This window comes from Pristiophorus japonicus, chromosome 8 (assembly GCF_044704955.1).
Source record: "Pristiophorus japonicus isolate sPriJap1 chromosome 8, sPriJap1.hap1, whole genome shotgun sequence".
Lineage (NCBI taxonomy): Eukaryota > Metazoa > Chordata > Chondrichthyes > Pristiophoridae > Pristiophorus > Pristiophorus japonicus.
Genome location: NC_091984.1, coordinates 73,439,426 through 73,460,030, shown reverse-complemented (window position 1 = coordinate 73,460,030; position 20,605 = coordinate 73,439,426). Strand labels below are relative to the sequence as shown.

The 20,605-nt window shown below is 45.3% G+C and overlaps 1 protein-coding gene across 11 annotated transcripts in view; it reads left to right on the top strand.

The window, feature by feature from the left end:
- Window positions 1-20,605, top strand: part of nfia (nuclear factor I/A) — a 593,806-nt gene that overhangs the window by 369,209 nt on the left and 203,992 nt on the right. For all 11 annotated transcript variants that reach the window (XM_070886921.1, XM_070886922.1, XM_070886925.1 and 8 more), the window contains one exon: window positions 5,364-5,481. In XM_070886921.1, coding sequence (XP_070743022.1) covers window positions 5,364-5,481 — 118 coding nt within the window. The remainder of the gene's footprint in view (window positions 1-5,363; window positions 5,482-20,605) is intronic.

The window sequence follows — 20,605 nt, the reverse complement described above, 5'->3', positions numbered from 1 at the left end:
GGGAGTCAGGAGATGAGACACTCGCCACAGAATACCTCGCCTCTGACCTGCTCTTATAGCCACAGTATTAATGTGGCTGATCCAGTTAAGTTTCTGGTCAATGATGACCCCCAGGATGTTGATGGTGGGGGATTCGGCAATGGTAATGTCATTGAATGTCAATGGATGGTGATTAGATGCTTTCTTGTTAGAGATAGCCACTACCTGGCACTTGTCTGGTACGAATATTATTGCCACTTATGAGCCCAAGCCTGAATGTTGTCCGAGTCTTGTCGCATACGGGCATAGACTGTTTCACTATCTGGGGAGTTGCGAATGGAACTGACCACTGTGCAATTATCAGCGAACATCTCCACTTCTGACCTTATGATGGAGGAAAGATCATTGATGAAGCAGCTAAACATGGTTGGGCCTGGAAAAACTGCCCTGAGGAACTCCTGCAGCGATGTCCTAGGACTGAGATGCTTGACCTCCAACGACCACTTTCCTTTGTGCTAGATATGACTCCAGCCAGTGGAGAGTTTACCTCTGATTCCCATTGACTTCAATTTTACTCGGGCTCCTTGATGCCAAACTCGGTCAAATTTTGCCTTTATGTCAAGGGCAGTCACTCTCTCGTCACCTCTGGAATTCAGCTCTTTTGTGCATGTTTGGACCAAAGCTGTAATGAGGTCTGGAGCCAAGTGGTCCTGGAAGAATCCAAACTGAACATTGGTGAGCAGGTTATTGGTGAGTAAGTCCCGCTTGATAACACTGTCAACGACACCTCTCATCACTTTGCTGATGATTGAGAGTAGACTGATGTGGCAGTAATTGGCACATTTGTCCTGCTTTTTGTGGACAGGACAATACCTGGGCAGTTATCCACATTGTCGGGTAGATGCCAGTGTTGTAGCTGTACTGGAACAGCTTGGCTAGAGGCGCGGCTCGTTCTGGAGCACAAGTCTTCAGCACAACAGCCGCGTCTCCAGTTGCTGCCTCATTTTAGATCACCTAACTCAGCACTAGTTTGGATTATTTGCAGGATATATTTATCCTTCAACAGCAGCTTTAGCATCTTTAAGTTATAGCACATGGATTCAATTAGCAGAATACTCACTTAATTGATCTAGCTAGCATGTATTATTGATGGGACCAAATTAACTCAATTTGTTTCCAAATTGGCTCGGAGAGGCTTCTTTTATTTGGTAAGGCCCAAGGCTCTTAATGCAGGGAATTTGGTAAGTTTGAAAAGAGAAGGAAGGAAGGCAAGATAAAACGGATATTAGTGATTAGGTGATGGCACCTTTTAGACTTGAAAACTTGTAAATTATAGGAGTACTGCTCGAATTCCACAGTTTAGAGGTCTCGGGGAGAATTCGAGTAGGACATGGTGTAATGGGTCTTGATTTCATTGCAGTAAGGATCCCTGTCTCTACTTGGCAGTTCTACCAGCTTGCTACAGTGTCTAATGTAGTGTAGTTAGGAAAGTCTACGGAGAAAAGAGTAGTTTGCTTTGAGAACAACTGTACAATATGAGATAAAACTGATCAAACCGTGCAATATTTCAGTAAATTGTCTCCAAATACTTCCAATGTTCTTTCATTTAAAGTCTCTGTACAGTGTAAGTTGCAAAGAAAATCCAGGTCTTGAAAGGGTTAAGTTACCAAACCAAAGTAATCCTGTCAATTTTAATTAGTATACATTTATTTTATGGTGGAAAAGTGGCTATTTGTCAAATATTTTACAGCTTTAGCACCTGAGGAGAAAATGTGTGAAGCCACAAAAGGTCAACCTTGAAATAGTCTGCTTCCTAAAGGTTGTTTTTCATTCTTTCCCACTTTGTAAGGAGTTTAATATGAACAGCTGCAGGGAACAGTTTTTTGTTTTTTCACTCTTTGATTCCTAATTGACAAACTGCTGCATAAAGTGGCTCCTGCATTACTCAAGATTTTTCCTTAAACACTCCCACTTTTTAATGTTTCTTTACATTCTGATGCTTTAAGCTGTCAAGCCAGTGCAGTTGAGCAGCATGTTGATGCTGCAAGAATGGTAGAACATGAGGTTTTATCCACAATTCCTCACAGGACTAGTTCATAACTTTGGGTATGATGTAAAAAAGTGCTCAGTGGAGGTTAGATACTTGTGCAAAATGAAGGAGGAGAAGGTCTGAGATTGAATCACTCAATGCATTCTCCCCTTTGCCTTCCAGTGGTGAGCTTAACAACATTAGAGATCTGAGTGTAAAATGGCTGCCTCCTTTCATGTTTCATGGAAGGATGAGCGGCCCTTGTGGAGGGGGGTGTGCAACTGTGCATCTCCGTGTTTGTAAGTGGTGAGGATCAATAACTCGGAACTTGAAAAAAATAAAGAAAGCATAATTTTAAGTTGAAATTGGAAAGGAAAGCAAACTATGTTCCAAAAGATTTGTTTTTAAACATATTTTGGAGCAATAATTAATAGTATTCTAAGGAAAGCTTTTAGCATGATTTTTCCTTTACTGGCCTGTAACAAAACTCTGTTGCCATGTTTAGGGCCAGATTAGCATGACTGGGATAAAGTCAACTTCCTTCTGGCAAAAAGTAATAAACGTCAAATTCAGAGTTATTGATCCTCACCACTTACAAACATGGAGATGCACATCTGCACACCCCCCTCCACAAGGGCTGCTCATCCTTCCATGAAACATGAAAGGAGGCAGCTATTTTACACTCAGATCTCTAATGTTCTTAAGCTCACCACTGGAAGGCAAAGGAGATAATGCATTGAGTGATTCAATCTCAGACCTTTTCCTCCTCCATTTTTCGCAAATATCTGATCTCCACCAAGCACTTTTTTGCGTCATACCCAAAGTTATGAACTAGTCCTGCGTAGTTTACTGGAATTTGCTGGAATTCTTTGAGGATGTAACGAACAGGGTGGATAAAGGGGAGCCAGTGGATGTGTATTTGGACCTCCAGAAGGCATTTGACAAGGTGCCACTTAAAAGGTTACTGCACAAGATAAAAGTGCAAGGGGTTGGGGGTAATATATTAGTTAGCCAATCCTCTATCCATGCTAACAGAAAACAGAGAGTCGGGATAAATGGTGCATTCTCTGGTTGGCAATCGGTAACTAGTGGGGTGCCGCAGGGATCAGTGCTGGGACCCCAACTATTTACAATCTATATTAACGACTTGGAAGAAGGGACCGAGTGTAATGTAGCCAAGTTTGCTGAGGATACAAAGATGGGAGGAAAAGCAATGTGTGAGGAGGACACAAAAAATCTGCAAAAGGACAAAGACACGCTAAGTAAGTGGGCAAAAATTTGGCAGTTGGAGTATAATGTTGGAAAGTGTGAGGTCATGTACTTTGGCAGAAAAAATCAAAAAGCAAGTTATTATTTAAATGGAGAAAGATTGCAAAGTGCTGCAGTACAGCAGGACCTGGGGGTACTTGTGCATGAAATACAAAAGGATATTATGCAGGTACAGCAAGTGATCAGGAAGGCCAATGGGCTTTATTGCAAAGGGGATGGAGTATAAAAGCAGGGAAGTCTTGCTACAGTTAGACAGGGTATTGGTGAGGCCACACCTGGAATACTGTTTTGGTTTCCATATTTACGAAAGGACATACTTGCTTTGGAGGCAGTTCAGAGAAGTTTCACTAGGTTGATTCCGGAGATGAGGGGGTTGACTTATGAGGAAAAGTTGAGGAGGTTGGGCCTCTACTCATTGGAATTCAGAAGAATGAGAGGTGATCTTATCGAAACTTAGAAAATTATGAGGCGGCTTGACAAGGTGGATGCAGAGGCGATGTTTCCTCAGATGGGGGAGACTAGAACTAGAGGGCATGATCTTAGAATATGGAGCTGCCCATTTAAAACTGAGATGAGGAGAAATTTCTTATCTCAGTGGATTGTAAATCTGTGAAATTCACTGCCTCAAAGAGCTGTGGAAGCTGGGACATTGAATAAATTTAAGACAGAAATAGACAGTTTCTTAAACGATAAGGGAATAAGGGGTTATGGGGAATGGGCGGGGAAGTTGACCTGAGCCCATGATCGGATCAGCCATGATTGTATTAAATGGCGGAGCAGGCTCGAGGAGCAGTATAGCCTACTCCTGTTCCTATTTCTTATGTGCTTATGTTCTTATGTCTCTGACCACTACCTGCAAACATTGTCTAAGCCTCCCTGGCTTAGTAATTGAGGACAGTTTGGAAGCCTGGTAGGGATATTTCTGAGAGATCTGATGAGGTGACATATGCAAGCCAGTCCTTATGTAATATGTGTACATACACACCAACCAAGGTTAGTGCTTCAGTACTCGCCAGCCTGCTATTTTCTGCTCATTCATTGTAATGGACAACAAATTCTGGACTGGGGCGTGCAGAAGCAGAACACCTCGCCACTGTATTTGAGGTGCAATATAGGTGATGTACTGCATAAGCTGCTCTAAGGTTGGTAAAATGTTCGTTATTCTGATTTAAAACTTGAAGAATTTTGCAAAAGTTAGAATTGCAATATAAGCTACCTATGTGATCCCAAGTATTAATTTTTTTTTAAATGCCATTATGAAGCTAAGCTTCAAAAGTCTTAACAAAACCATGTGATTTTATCATACTTAAACTCTACTTTAAAAGTGCTTTATTTCTTGATCTATGTCAGTTCTCAAATATCATTAGTCCAGTCATGTTACCATACTGTACTTCAATAAGACAGCCAGATGCTTGTGTTCTTTAGCAGTGAAGGTAGTCTTAATTATTTTTGAGTTCTTTTTTTGGCTTTTGAAGGGATTATTTCAGATCTCTGCACAATTATTCTTATCTTGGCTTTATTGTAGGCACTTAAGCTTTATAAAATTATTTTTGCAAAGTTGGTTTGAATAATAGGATTGTTATATAGCTTTGTTTTTGGCAGTTTTTAATTCCAGGTAACAAAAAAATATTGTCATTTAAAAAAAAAAATGATGAATGTCTTTAAAAGCAAATGTCCTTAGAATTCAGGCATAAAGAAGCATTAGATAAGCCCTTAAGGTTAGTCATTTGAGATTGCAGCTATGATTGATTTTCTTTGAAGTCAGTCGGAATGCGATGTGGCTATTTTTCCTGGTGCATTATTGCACACACTGCATCAGCTTTCTCGCTGCAAGGTGTCTGAATTGTGATGGGTCTGATCCCAGGTCAAATTCTGCACTAATCAGTCATACTACTTCCTACTATTGCCTCGCATTTACAGATCATTGTGCACTTTCTCATTAAAAGACTGCCTAGCACAAACTGCCAAAAATGAGCTGACTGCAATATAATGCAAATCCATTGTAAATCTTAGTTTTCTGATATGTCTCAGAAGTTTTTTCTTTCTTTGGAAAAAAAAATGACGTGTTTTTCTTTACACTTCCCAGTACCAATAGCTGCCGGAACAGGCCCGAATTTCTCCCTCTCCGATTTGGAAGGATCTTCGTATTATAGCATGAGCCCTGGGGCCATGAGGAGGTCTTTGCCCAGCACGTCCTCGAGCAGGTAATTAAAAGATTTATATAGAATCGTGAAATTATCTTTTGGGATTATCGTTACTAAAAGGCAATTATTATAAAGTGAAAATAAAATAGTCTCCAAGATAAAGCATCCGTTTGTTTGAAATGGGTATGATGCAGTCGATTGTTACAAAATAATCTTAGACAGATGTCTGCAAGAGTTTCAGGAGTTGGAAACTGCACTTTGCCATTTGGGTGGCCTGAGCCAAAGAGGATGCTACAGCTGAGTGTTTTATGCAATATGTCATGGCTGTCAATAAACAATATTGCACAGAAATTCTGTTTCTGCAGTCTGACCTGATAAGACTCCAGAATTAGTCACCTCATTTTTATATCCTAATTTCTCCACTACCCCCAAAAAATACATCCAAGTAATGTGCCATATTACGATGTTTGACAGTGTAACTAAAGGTGTTCATTATTAAACTCTTGTTTTACTATGAATCTGCATTCCATGCCAAATTTAGACCATTATGCAGATCAAATTCTACCCAGATCTCTTCAAAGGATGCTCCACAGGTCTTAGTATGTTAATTCTAGGTTATTTTTCAACAACCCTTTCATTAACCATGCGTGGTGATACATGAACTCTCAGTACAGTGCCATATTTTGATTGTTAGCATTTCATTAAGTTTTGCTTTTGTGAAATATTGAGAATCGTTTTAGATTTTTTCTGACATTCTTATTAATTATGCTAACTCAATGGGGCCAAGTTTCGGCTGCCCGCTAGAACGGCGCACATCGGAGAGGCCCGCCTTATTTATAGAACAAAAATTGTGCTGAATACTTACCTCGCGATTCTCAGATAGCTGTAGGCCCATTTCCACCTCGGCGCTGTGCAGCAGGAGCTGCTGGGGGCGGAGCTACAGCCGTGTGGCGAAAACAGTGCCGGCAGCTGCACGCGTGCGCAGTAGCTGCCGGCGCCCTGTCTCTGGGGCGACGACCCTATCCTAGGCCGAAGGGACGTCGCCCCTATCCCCGGCCGAGTGGCCTGCGCATCTTACCTCGGCGGTGGGGCCCGCCTGCCCGGCCTCTCGCTGGGGGCGGGCCCAGCCCGAAGAGACGTTGGCAGACCGGCATCCGCTGCGTGCGGGCCCCGCCCAAAGTCCTCGGCGGGGCCCAGCTTCTTCGTCGTCGTCGGGGCCCGCCCGCCCACATCTCGCTGGAGTCGGCGAAGAGACGTTGGCAGCCCGGCATCGGCTGCGTGCGGGGCTTCTTCTTCCTCTCTTCTCTTCCCCCCCCCCCCCACTCCTCCTCCTCCACCCCGGCCGTCTTCCTCTCTTCTCTTCCCCCACCCCCCCCCCCGCCCTCCTCCACTCCGGCCATCTTCCTCTCTTCTCTCCCCCCCCCCCCCCCCCCCCCTCCTCCTCCTCCTCCATCCCAGCCATCTTCCTCTCTTCTCTTCCCCCACCCCCCCCCGCCCTCCTCCACTCCGGCCATCTTCCTCTCTTCTCTCCCCCCCCCCCCCCTCCTCCATCCCAGCCATCTTCCTCTCTTCTCTTCCCCACCCCCCCCCCCTCCTCCACTCCGGCCATCTTCCTCTCTTCTCTTCCCCCCACCCCCCCCCCCTCCCCCCACCCCAACTTCACTCTCTCTCTTCCCCCCCCCGCCCCCTCCTCCACCGCCATCTCCTCTCTCTCTCCCCCACCCCCCTCCCGCCCTTCCCCCATCTTCTCTCTCTCTTCTTCTTCTCTCTCTCCCCCCCCCCACTCCTCCTCCCCCCTCTTCCCCCCTTCTTCCCTCTTCTCTCTCCCCCCATCTCTTCTCTCCCCCCCCACTCTTCCTCCCCCCATCTTCTCTCTCTCCCAGAGGCCCCACATCTTCTCCCCCCACATCTTCTTCTCTCTCCCCCCCCCATTTTCTCTTCCCCACTCCTCTCTTCCCCCCATCTTCTTCTCTTCCCCCCATCTTCTCTCTCTTCCCCCCCACTCCTCTCTCTCCCCCACCGCCCCCCATCTTCTTTCCCCCCCCCCATCTTCTTCTCTCTCCCCCCCCATCTTCTTCTCTCCCCCCCATCTTCTTCTCTCTCCCCCCCCCATCTTCTTCTCTTTCCCCCCCCCATCTTCTTCTCTCCCCCCCATCTTCTTCTCTCCCCCCCCATCTTCTTCTCTCACCCCCATCTTCATCTCTCCCCCCCCCCATCTTCTTCTCTCTCCCCCCACATCTTCTTCTCTTTCCCCCCCATCTTCTCTCTCCCCCCCCCATCTTCTTCTCTCTCTCCCCCCCATCTTCTCTCTCTCTCCCCCCCATCTTCTTCTCTCTCTCCCCCCCCCATCTTCTCTCTCTCCCCCCCCCCATCATCTTCTCTCTCTTCCCCCCCCATCTTCTTCTCTTCCCCCCCCATCTTCTTCTCTTCCCCCCCCACATCTTCTTCTCTTTTCCCCCCATCATCTTCTCTTTCCCCCCCCCATCTTCTTCTCTTCCCCCCCCCATCTTCTTCTCTTCCCCCCCATCTTCTTCTCTCTCCCCCCCATCATCTCTCTTTTCCCCCCCCCATCATCTTCTCTTTCCCCCCCATCTTCTTCTCTTCCCCCCCCATCTTCTTCTCTCTCCCCCCCATCATCTTCTCTTTTCCCCCCCCCATCATCTTCTCTTTCCCCCCCCCATCTTCTTCTCTCTCCCCCCCACATCTTCTTCTCTTTTCCCCCCCCATCATCTTCTCTTTCCCCCCCCCATCTTCTTCTCTTCCCCCCCATCTTCTTCTCTCCCCCCCCCCCATCTTCTTCTTTCCCCCCCATCTTCTTCTCTTCTCCCCCCCCCCCAATCATCTTCTCTTCCCCCCCCCCCTTTCTCCCTGGTGCTGCAGTAGGTGAGTAAAAATATTTTTTTATTTATTGAGTGATTTTTAATTTTTTTTTAATTTTATAATTTATTTGGATTGTTTATTGGTTTATTTATTTATCATTTATTATTGATGATGGCTCTTTATTTGTAAAAGTGAAGTGTTTAATGTTTGTAAACCCACCCCCCCCCCCATCTTTCGTTCCATACGCCTGATTTCCAAGTGTAGGCAAGGTTTTTCTGAGTGTACAAAAATCTACACTTACTCCATTCTAAATTAGTTTGGAGTAAGTTTTTGCTGCCTAAACTTGCAAAACAGGCGGAAATGGCCGGACACGCCCCCTTTTGGGGAAAAAAAATCTGTTCTAAAAAGAAATTGTTCTAACTCACTCGAACTGGAGCAAGCCAAAGGCCGAGAATTGCAATTTCTAAGATACTCCATTCTAAACTAGTTGCTCCAAAAAAACAGGAGCAACTCAGGTCGAAACTTGACCCCTGTGTCTCCTTTGTTCAAAGAATGTCACACAATTTGTTCCAAAAATAAAACAAGTTAGCATCACAAATATAGGTTTAGAATGGCAGTGTGTTCTCTTTAATGCTAAGTGAGAATTTGGGCCTGTGACTGAGTTATTGGGCCAGATTTTGCTGAAAATATAGTGACTTGTGATTGCGCAAATCAGCCAGAAACTTGTAGCGAGGATGCTCGTGAATTGCGAATTGCCACAAGTTGCTGGCCGCTTTACACTGTTCTGCTGATAGCTTCGCGAAAACGGCATCTCACCCTTCACTGCCCCGTGATTTTCATGAAGTTGCTGCATTTGCACTTTAATTGGCCATTAAACTTGCCGTAGAAAGTTAAGTGTAGTAATTAATAAGATAAGTACCTTTTAATGACATGATAATTGTTAATGACCGCCAATCGACCAGTTGTGCCCAGAAAGTAAACAATTAAAAGTGTGGAGTCTCATTCCTTCTGGTGTGAATTGGTTTAGGAGATTTTTAAAATGTCCTTTTTATTTATTTTTTCTCTTACTTTTCCTTACTGGCTCTTTTCTCTCAATCCACTCTTTCTTTTCCTCTATTTCTCTTTCTGTAGCTGATTAGACTCTAATTCACCCTCCTTCTGAGTCCTTCCTCTGTTTGTTTATTTCTCAACCTTAAATCTCATTGGTTCAGAAGGTACACTGTTTGTCCTGTTATTTACCTAGGTCCTAAATGCCCTATACCCTTCCAGAAACTTTGTGGGCAAAAAATGTTAAAACCTAAATGTGTACGAACAAGTCTAATTATTGGGGCATGCCGTGAGATGTCCCGCTCCAGCAAAATCTGAGCCAATAAATGTTTCATAAAACTGTTTTATTAGTGGATTTTATTTTGTATCATTCCTTGCTCTGTGGCACAGAGTGTTTCCCCTCCCTGTCCCCCACCAACTGTATATTACCTTTGGAATGCCATTTGTAGGGTATTCCCATTATGATGTTGCTTGCTGCGTACCACCATTGGAATCTCTCTTGATGATGTGTAACATCGTTAGGATCCCCTTGACTACATAGTACTCTCTCACTACACAACTATTGGGATCTCTCTGTACTATCAGTGAGATCCCTCGCACTGCATACTACCATTGGAATCCCTGTTTTCTTTGTTGCTCGCATTGGGATCTATCTTGTGGTGTATTGCTGTTGGAATCCCTCGAAGTGAAAACCCACTGGGATCTCTCCAACTGCATACAACTGTTGTCTCTCTCTCTTGTTGTATACTACCATTAGGATCCTTCTCACTCTATACTACTGTTGGCATCCTTCTCACTGAGTCACTATTCAGACCCATCTTGCTGTGTACCACCATGAGGAAGGCTCTTGCTGTATACCACACACTGGGCTAGATTCTACCTATACTCCAACTTTGCAATCTGTCTTGTTGTGCATCACACATCAAAACATCACTCATTATAGCTGCAGTGATTCTACTGACACCATCAGGTAACAAGGATTTCAGAAGACACATTGTCTTCAAATATTCATTAATGTGTGAGTTAACATTCGATCCCTTTCATATAGAGTAAGAGGCTGTTTCAGACTCGCTGAAAAATTAAACACATCAGATGTAACATTTTGACCATGAGGCCTTCATTAGGAGAAATGGGAAAACTCAGCTAGTTAAGGAACCAGGCCTAAGTATTTATAGCAATAGAGGAAAATACTGGTTTGAATTATTTTCTTCAATTTATATTCTCATCCAATCCTCATGATTTATTTTGATTTCCCTATGAACCATGCAGCTTTCTTTGATCAAGAGGACATTCAGATGATTAGTTCAGTGGTCTCTGTAAAATAGCCATTCGTACATGCCTCTAGTTGGCACATTGTTCTGTGCATCCTCCCTGCTAACTCTGTCTGGATGCCACAGACTCTGTGGTACAGTATATAGGCACTGTAACATTGCACTAGTGCCAATTCCTTTGTTTAACAACTCTTTTGCAGGGCTACACTTGCTCCTAATACATAATTTATCTCCCTGTATTTTCTGGGTCTTTCCGTAGCATGGATTATCCATGTCAAAGAGGGCAAGTGCCATATGCCTCTGCCGCTGGTGCTCTGAGTCCAGCTTTACGGTTATGTGGTATAAAAAGCAGCTGGGTGTAATGAACTATCCATCCCCCACCCCCCAATCACCCTTCCTCCCTGACAAAAGGCTTGTCCTTCCATTCAGTAGCTCCCCAAAGTAACGTAGATAGAACTTGTAACTCAGCACATGGCAGTTTGGTGGGATTAACTCAAGTCTAACACATTGTCTCCATAAAACACCAATGCGTAACACCATCATTGCTTTCTGCTGTTAAACACACTACATGTGTTACTTAAAATCTCAAATCGATGTGCAAGGCCGTGTTTTGAGGTAATTTTGTTTTGATTTGAGCCATTTCAAGTGCAGCAGAATATGTACTTAGCACAACTAATTATCCTTATTATGGTTCTCAGATGTATGAGCTCTAGTTACTGATAAAAATGATTCAATGCAAGGGCCGTAGATAATCCAATAATTTATTTGTTTCCTCCCTTATTTGTTTTGAAAATTGTTTGACTGTATATGCTGTACGAGGATCTTGAGCTTTGTATGATGATGGGAATGAAATGTAGAATGGAAAAAGACAAAACATTGTCTATTTTCTCCTCTTACTGTGGATCATTTCATTTCTAAAAGCAGCTCATCTCCAGATATATTTGGTTAAACATTCCTGGAGCATAATGCAATTGGATGTTAGTCTGATGAGCAGTTGACCTTGATTTTGAATTCTGAATGGGCTGTAAATAACTTGTGTCCTTATCCCACCCCTTTTCTTGCCGGGTGAAAATGAGCATGATTGCTAGGAGGAAGAATTGATAATGTGGTGGCACTGTATGTTGGTTGGAGGGATTGCTGGTCTGATTCCATACTGTATGGGCGCAGGCTGCCTCACTACCCTTTCAGCGGCAAAGATGTAGGTTAGGCTGATCTGGGCATAATTTACAAGGGAATAAAATGATGTGGTGATCTGTGCTCGAATTTACTGCTTGCAAAGAGAAATGTGGTTAGCGCACTTCTATTCGGTCCCAAAACTCCACAGTTTGATGCAGGCAAAATGTGAGTATTGGACTAATCTCTTTGGAAAAACTGAGCAAGCTCCTTCTCGCCTCAAAACATTAATGTGAAACAAGTGAATCTTCCCCCTTCAGTCACATAGCATATTTAATATTCACTTTCCTTGTTCCTTCAACATGAATCATTCATGTTTTCTGTTGTTGAAATAAAATTAGGAATATTTGGCTGATATGGAAGTAACTGCGTGAAAGGAACAGACTGTTAGAGAGAATAAAATTGGAAAAATATTGCCTAGTAATTATATTACATTCCTTTAATTCAAAATGAGCAAAACTTTAGAGCTGAAATGTTAAATAAAAAAGTAAAATCAATTAACAGCAGATTGATCACAGATTAGTTTGATTATTGGGACCCTAATTATCTGGAAAAGAACAGAGACAGGTTTCTGATAATATTCAAGAAGACACATGCATCAAGCCTGGAAACAGTGGCCCATCTTCCTCAAACAAAAATAATACAGGAATTAACTTTTATCTTTGGTAAACACTAAAGCCAAGACTTACTGAGGCTCTACCAGTGGTGCAAAGTCATGCTGTAAAATCTAGCAAACCACAGCCAACACAGCTTTAGTAGGACAGCACCCTGCCAAACTGCCGCTCTTGATTTCTTTGAGGAAGTGACATCCCAAGTAGACTATGGTAAACCCTACAATGTTGTGTACTTAGATTTCCAGATGACATTTGCTAAATTCCCCATGAAAGGCTACTAGTTAAGTTTGAAGCTATGGGGATTCAAGGTAAAACTTGGGTGCTGATAAGAAATTGGCTTAATAGTAGAAAACAGCAGGTATTCGTTAGCGGGGTAGTCCCAGGGTTAAGAGAAGAACTGAGTGGGGTGCCCGATGACTTGCTGTTGGAACCACTTCTGTTTCTAATTTACATGCATTCAGAAGCTCAATGCAACTTCGTCAAATTTGCATGTGATATCAAACTCAGAGGGTCTTTCAAATTGAAAGAGATATCCCAGAAATTGGAGAAAAAGTTAAATAAATTATATGAGTGGCCCAAACAATGGCAGGTGAACTAAGATGGGGCAATTGATCTTCCTCATCCTTGCATATCTTGTGATCATGAGCTCATGAAGAACCAACTAATGCAAGTACAGCAACATCTTGGGTGTTTTGCATGTTTCTGTCATAACGCCAGGACCTGTATTTATAGAAACCACCACACCTACTTGAACATGTCACAAGAGACCTGTTTTTGTCATCACTGATTCACATGAGCGGCTGCCAGAGATTCTGCTGCAGGATAACCTGCTGGCAACATCTGGAACTGGGTTACATCTTCACATAGAAGGAAAAGTTACCACAAGTTGAAACTTTTATGCTGTTAAACCCTTCAAATCTATCACAGGGGACATCTGCCACATCAGGCAGTCTGTAAATGATCACCATTGTTTACAGAGACACCGTCACCATTTTTTTGCAGGGAAAGGAGGCATAAGCTGGACAGGGCAATTTGACACGATGGTAGGGTTCCTTTGAGTGTACTGCATTATACACGGCATCATTTGGGAACTAGGGCTCTTCATATTAAAAGAAGAATTTGCATTTATATAGTGTCTTTCATGTTCTGAGGATGGCCCAAAGCACTTCACAGCCAATTATGAACTTTTGTAATGTATGAAATGTTGCCACTGTTGTAGAGCAGGAAAACACAACAATTTGCTCACAAGATCCTACAAACAGCAATGAGATAGATGATCAGATTATCTCTTAGTGATGTTCGATGTGAGATGAATGTTGAATAGGACATCAGGAGAGCTACCTTGCTGTTCAAATAGAGCCACGGGATCTTTTAGCTCCACCTGAAAAGGCAGACAGGGCCCTCATTTTAATATCTCATCTGAAAGACGGCATCTCTGACAGACAACATGAGAACAGGAGTAGGACCATTCAGTCCCTCAAGCTGTCTTTCAGTTGAGGTGTTAAAATGAGGGCCTCGTCTCCTTGCTGCTTATGAAAACTGTTGTTCCAATTCACTCCCAATTCTTCAACCCTTCAGTAAGTGTGAGTCAAAGTGGTCCTTTTCATTTTGTATTTACTTCAACCTTTTTGTTGGGAGGAATTGCACCCCTTCAGTATTTGAATACAAGAGTGGTGCTCCCTCTCCTCAGTCAGTTTTCTCTATTTATGTACGCCAAGTAAAGTTTTTATTGATTTCATGCACCCAGGATAAGCACAGCTAACCATTCAATGCATTTCAAAAAATGTGCAGCTTTTTATAACTTCAAAGTCTCAATTTCAAAATGAAATATTTTTATGCCTTTATGGTTCTGGAGTGCATTATCTGGATGAGTATTTAAATAAGGCATGCCATTTAAAATCAGGATATTTTCTATGGATGCGCTTATTTGTACTGCAAACATGGCCACCATGCTCCACCCTTTGTCTATGATTAGTCCCCTTGGAGGATAAACTACACAGTGAGGTTTCCCTGGAATGTGTAACTGGAAACGCCCAGTCTAAGGTCTCACTGACTTTGCAAATTGTAACTCGATCCACTTTGACTTCCTGAAGAGACAGAGGACACAGCGCCCCAGAAGACAGCAAGAGCCAACCAAAGTTCCGTACCCCAGTCAAAGTACATCCCTCCCCCAGCCGAAGTGCCTTATCCCAGTCCAAGTAAATGGAGAAAGATTGCAAAGTGCTGCAGTACAATAGGACCTGGGGGTACTTGTGCATGAAACACAAAAGCATAGTATGCAGGTACAACAAGTGATCAGGAAGGCCAATGGTATCTGTAAAGTCCTGTCCCCTCAGTACAGATTCACACGAGGCATATAGTGAAGTCAAGGTCACTCTGGACCTCCACCTTTATTTCACAGCTCTGGAATGCTGCACTTGCCTGAGACCTGTCCTTATATACCTGTCTCTTGCAAATGCACCCCTGGTGGTAAGGTATGCTGGTGGTTACAGGTCATATCTTATTACAATCATGTATAGCATGTTAGGATACAGTTATATATAATAATGTAAGATACATGACATCACCCTCCCCCAAGGTCTTATTGTCTTTATAGGTTCAGTCTCTCAGGTGGTCTACGCTCTCGCGTGGAGCGTCTGAGTTGTGGTTCAGTTGTTTGCCTTGGTGTCTGTTTTTCTTTGGGTGTGGTTGCTGGTATCTCGCCTGGGCTGGCTGTTTCGATTGGTGTGATTGTTGTTGACTCGCCTGGGCTGTCTGTTGGGATTGCCCTTTCCTCAGGTTGTTCCCTCTGTCTGTCCACCAGGTGTGGTGCGAGTTGCACATTGTAATCTGCCTCTGGTTCCGTAGTGCTGTTGGTAAATCTGCTCTTGACTTGGTCTCCATGCCTCCGGCAGGTTTTGCCATTGTCCATTTGTACTACCAGTAGCCTGTCTCCTTCCTTGCCCGTTACTGTCCCTGCAAGCCATTTGGGACCCCTGCCATAGTTTAGTACAAACACTTTGTCCCCTATCTCATTCCATCTCCCCCTCGAATTTCTGTCATGGTACTCAGTCAGCTTACTGCGCTTTGCCTCAACGATTTCGTGCATGTCTGGGAGGATTAATGAGAGCCTTGTTTTTAAAGTCCTTTTCATCAACAGTTGCGTGGGGGGGATCCCAGTCAGTGAGTGCGGACGAGATCTGTATGCCAGCAGCAGTCGCGACAGCCGACCCTGCAGCGTGGGACCTTGGATTTTAAGCATGCCTTGTTTAATGATTTGCACTGCTCTCTCCGCCTGGCCGTTGGAGGCCGGCTTGAACGGTGCCATCTTGACGTGATTTATGCCGTGGCCAATTATAAAGTCTTGGAATTCTGCGCTAGTGAAGCACGGACCATTGTCACTGACCAATAAGTCAGGGATTCCGTGCGTTGCAAACATGGTTGCGAGGCTCTCCACAGTGGTAGAGGTTGTGCTCAAGTTTAAAATGGTGCATTCGATCCACTTTGAAAATGCATCTACGACTGCGAGGAACATTTTGCCCATGAATGGGCCCGCATAGTCTACGTGCACCCGCGACCACGGTTTGGTAGGCCAGGGCCAGGGGCTCAGTGGAGCCTCCCTGGGGGCATTGCTGAGTTGGGCACAAATGGTGCACCTTCGGACGCAGAGCTCAAGTCCGCGTCAATACCAGGCCACCAGATGTGGGATCTGGCAATGGCCTTCATGAGAACGATCCCCGGGTGCTCGCGGTGGAGCTCCCGGACAAATGCCTCTCTGCCTCGCAGAGGCATGACTACTCGGCTGCCCCACATCAGGCAGTCTGCTTGTAGTGATAGCTCATGCATGCGCCTGTGAAAGGGTTTTAATTCCTCGGGGCAGGCATCGCGAGCCTCTGCCTAGTCACCGGTTAGGACACATCTTTTTACTAAGGATAACGTGGGGTCGCTGGCCGTCCAGGCTCTGATTTGGCGAGCCGTCATGGGTGAACCTGTGGACTCGAAGGCATTGATTGCCATGACACTCTCACAGTCCTGTTCGTCAGACCCTTCCGTGGTCACCAGGGGTAGCCTGCTGAGCGCTTCGGCACAGTTGTCTGTGCCTTATGGTATAGTTGTAGGACGCCAGCATGAGTGCCCACCGTTGAATTCGTGCCGAGGCGTTGGCGTTTATTGCCTTGCTCTCTGATAGGAGGGACGTGAGGGGCTTGTGGTCGGTTTCTAATGCGAACTTGGCCCCGAAAAGGTATTGGTGCATCTTTTTGACACTGTACACGCACGTGAGCGCCTCCTTCTCCACCATTCCGTACCCGCGCTCCGCCCGCGAAAGTGACCTGGAGGCATAAGCTATGGGTTGTAATTTGCCCGCACTATTGACATGTTGCAAAATGCACCCGACCCCATACGCTGACGCATCGCATGTAAGAACTAGCTTTTTACCTGGGTCAAAGAAAGTCAAAACACTGTTGGAACACAGAAGGTTGCGTGCCTTATTGAAGGCACGTTCCTGGGCGTCTCCCCAAAACCAATCGCACCCCTTCCTGTGTAGCACGTGGAGAGGCTCCAGCAGCGTGCTTAAGTTCTGCATAAAGTTCCCAAAGTAATTGAATAGCCCGAGAAAGGCGCGCAGTTCTGGGGCCTGGGTGCCAGGCGAATTGCTTCTGTTTTGGACTCTGTTGGGCGGATTCCATCAGCGGCAATCCTTCTGCCAAAAATTCAACCTCGGCTGCGAGAAACAGGCACTTGGATTTCTTGACTCGTTGGCCTACCCGATCCAACCACTTTAGTACTTCCTCCAAATTACGGAGATGGGAGTTGGTGTCCCTGCTCGTGATAAGTATGTCGTCTTGAAATACAACCGTCCCCGGGATGGACTTGAGCAGACTCTCCATGTTGCGCTGGAATATGGCAGCTGCCGACCTGATGCCGAATGGGCATCGATTGTACATGAAAAGGCCTCGATGTGTGTTAATGGTGAGTAGCTTGGATTCCTCGGTCAATTCTTGCGTCATAAACGCAGATGTGAGGTCTAATTTTGAGAAAAGTTTACCTCCAGCCAATGTGGCAAATAAGTCCTCCGCTCTGGGCAGCGGGTACTGGTCCTGTAGGGAGACTCTCTTTATGGTAGATTTGTAGTCCCCACAGATTCGTACGGATCCATCAGGCTTCATGACTGTGACGATGGGACTTGCCCAGTCGCTAAAATCCACAGGTGATATAAAGCCTTCCCGCAGAAGCCTGTCTAGTTCATGTTCAATCTTTTCCCTCATCACATAGGGTACAGCTCTGGCCTTGTGATGGACCAGTCTAGCATCCTGTGTGATGTAGATTTTGACTTTGGCCCCTTTGAAAATGCCCACACCTGGCTGAAAGAGATGTTCAAATCGCTTTATAACTGTTGAGCAGGGGGTCCGTTCCTCTAATGACATGGCATGGACATCATCCCATTTCCAGTTTAGTTTTGCCAGCCAGCTTCTCCCCAGCAGTGTTGGGGGGTTTCTGGGGACAATCCACAGGGGAAGTCGGTTCACTGTCCCTTTGTGTGTGACAGAGAGCATGGCGCTGCCGAGGACTGGTACGATTTTTTTGGTATAGGTCCTTAGTTTGGTGTCGACCCTTGTGAGTTTTGGTCTGTCTCTCTTATGCGACCACAGTTGTTCAAATTGTTGAGCGCCCATGAGAGATTGACTCGCTCCCGTATCCAGCTCCATGTTGACAGATATCCCGTTGAGTAGGACCCTCATCATTTATAGAAGGCGTCCTGTTGCCATTAATCGTGTTGACCAGCTGTACATCGGTGTCCCGGGTACTGTCCCCACCATCTTCTGGTCCGCTTTCCGACCCATCCGATTCGTATACCAGCCGAGCTGCCGTTTTTTTGCACATGCGGGCCAAATGCCCTGTATATTCACAATTTCTGCAAACAGCCTGCTGAAACCGACATCCCCTTCACGAGTGCCCACCTCCACACCTCCAGCACAGACCTGTTCCATTGTTCAAAGTGTTCCCAAAGAATGAGCTGCGTCTGGCTGATCTCTCTTGAGCTTCTCTCAGTTTGTAGTTGATTGCTCGCATTGTGGGTTGATGAGGTGTGAACGGCCGTTCCTGTGGCCCTTGATGGCTTCTGCCTGCTGTCAAGAGCCTGTTCTCCCGGTTTTGTCTGTGTGTGGGGGTAGCAGCTTGTTTAGTGCTGTGAACTTCTTGTTCCGATATTTCGTTAGTTGTCGTACCTGCATTGTAAGTCAACCTCGTTTCTTCTTTCCCTACCAAGAATTTCTGTGCAACCAGTGCTGCTGCTTCTAAGGTCAGGTTCTTGGTCTCTATGAGCTTTCGGAATATGCCTGCGTGGCCTATTCCTTCAATGAAAAAGTCTCTCAGCATTTCTCCTCTCAGTTCATCGGAGAACTCACATAAACTAGCCAACCTCCGAAGTTCCGCCATGAAGTCGGGTTATGCTCTGGGCCACACAGCGTCTGTAGTTGTAGAACCTGTGTCTGGCCATGTGTAAGCTGCTCGCTGGCTTCAGGTGGTCTCTCACCAGTGTGCTCAATTCTTCAAACGACTTGCTTGCTGGTTTCTCGGGTGCCAACAGATCCTTCATTAAAGCGTATGTTTTCGAGCCACAGCTGGTCAAGAGATGGGCTCTTCTCTTGTCTGCCTTATCGTCGCCTAACCAGTCTTTGGTTACAAAGCTTTGCTGGAGCCTTTCTGTAAAGTCCTCCCAATTGTCTCCCGCATTGTACTTTTCATCTGATCCGTTGTTCGCCATTCTGTGGATTCTGTAATCCCGTAACCCGTCTCCACTGTAAAGTCCTGTCCCCTCAGTACAGATTCACATGAGGCATGTAGTGAAGTCAAGGTCACTCTGGACCTGCACCTTTATTTCACAGCTCTGGAATGCTGCACTTGCCTGAGACCTGTCCTTATATACCTGTCTCTTGCAAGTGCACCCCTGGTGGTAAGGTATGCTGGTGGTTACAGGTCATATCTTATTACAGTCATGTATAGCATGTTAGGATACAGTTATATATAATAATGTAAGATACATGACAGTATCTTGGTCTTTATTGCAAAGGGGATGGAGTATAAAAGCAGGGAAGTCTTAGTACAGCTATATAATGTATTGGTGAGGCCACACCTGGAATACTGCCTGCAGTTTTGGTTTCCATATTTACGAAAGAATATACTTGCTTTGGAGGCAGTTCAGAGAAGGTTCATTAGGTTGATTCCGCGAATGAGGGGGTTGACATGAGAAAAGGTTGAGTAGGTTGGGCCTCTACTCATTGGAATTCAGAAGAATGAGAGGTGATCTTATCGAAACATATAAGATTATGAGGGGGCTTGACAAGGTGGATGCAGAGAGGATGTTTCCACTGATGGGGAAGACTAGAACTAGAGGGCATGATCTTAGGATAAGGGGCCACCCATTTAAAACAGAGATAAGAAGACATTTCTTCTCTCAGAGGGTTGTAAATCTGTGGAATTCACTGCCTCAGAGAGCTGTGGAAGCTGGGACATTGAATATATTTAAGACAGAAATAGATAGTTTCTTAAACGATAAGGGGATAAGGGGTTATGGGGAGTGGGCAGGGAAGTGGAGCTCAGTCCATGATCAGATCAGCCATGATTGTATTAAATGGCAGAGCAGGCTCGAGGGGCCAAATGGCCTACTCCTGTTCCTATTTCTTATGTTCTTATCCCTCCCCCAGTCGAAGTGCCTTACCCATCCAAGTGCATGCCTCCCCCAGCTGAAGTCCCTCCTTACACCAGCGCATGTGCATGGCCTTACCCCCACCCTACCACCCGACTACAGATGGGGCATTGTGTACGAATTGTTAACAGGTTTATTGGGTATGAAGTGAATAGTGTCAGTGTCGTGACCATGATTTCATAGGGGCCTGGAAGAACGTGATCTATCTTCCCTGAATTCCATCTCTCCCCTCCAGTCACCCCCACCCGTGTCTCTCTTTCCCCCCTCGTCCCCCCACAGCCCCTCTCTCCCCACACTCTCTCTCTCTCTCTCTCTCTCCCCCCCCACACTCTCTCTCTCTTCTCCCCCCACACTCTCTCTCTCTCTCTCTCTCTCTCTCCTCTCTCTCTCTCTCTCTCTCTCTCTCTCTCTCTCTCACTCTCTCTCCCAGCCTCTCCCCCTACTCCCCCTCTCTTTCTCTCTCTCTCTCTCTCTCTCTCTCTCTCTCTCTCCCAGCCCTCTCCCCCTCCTCCTCTCCCTCCCCCTCCCAGCCTCTCTCTCTCTCTCTCTCTCTCTCTCTCTCTCTCTCTCTC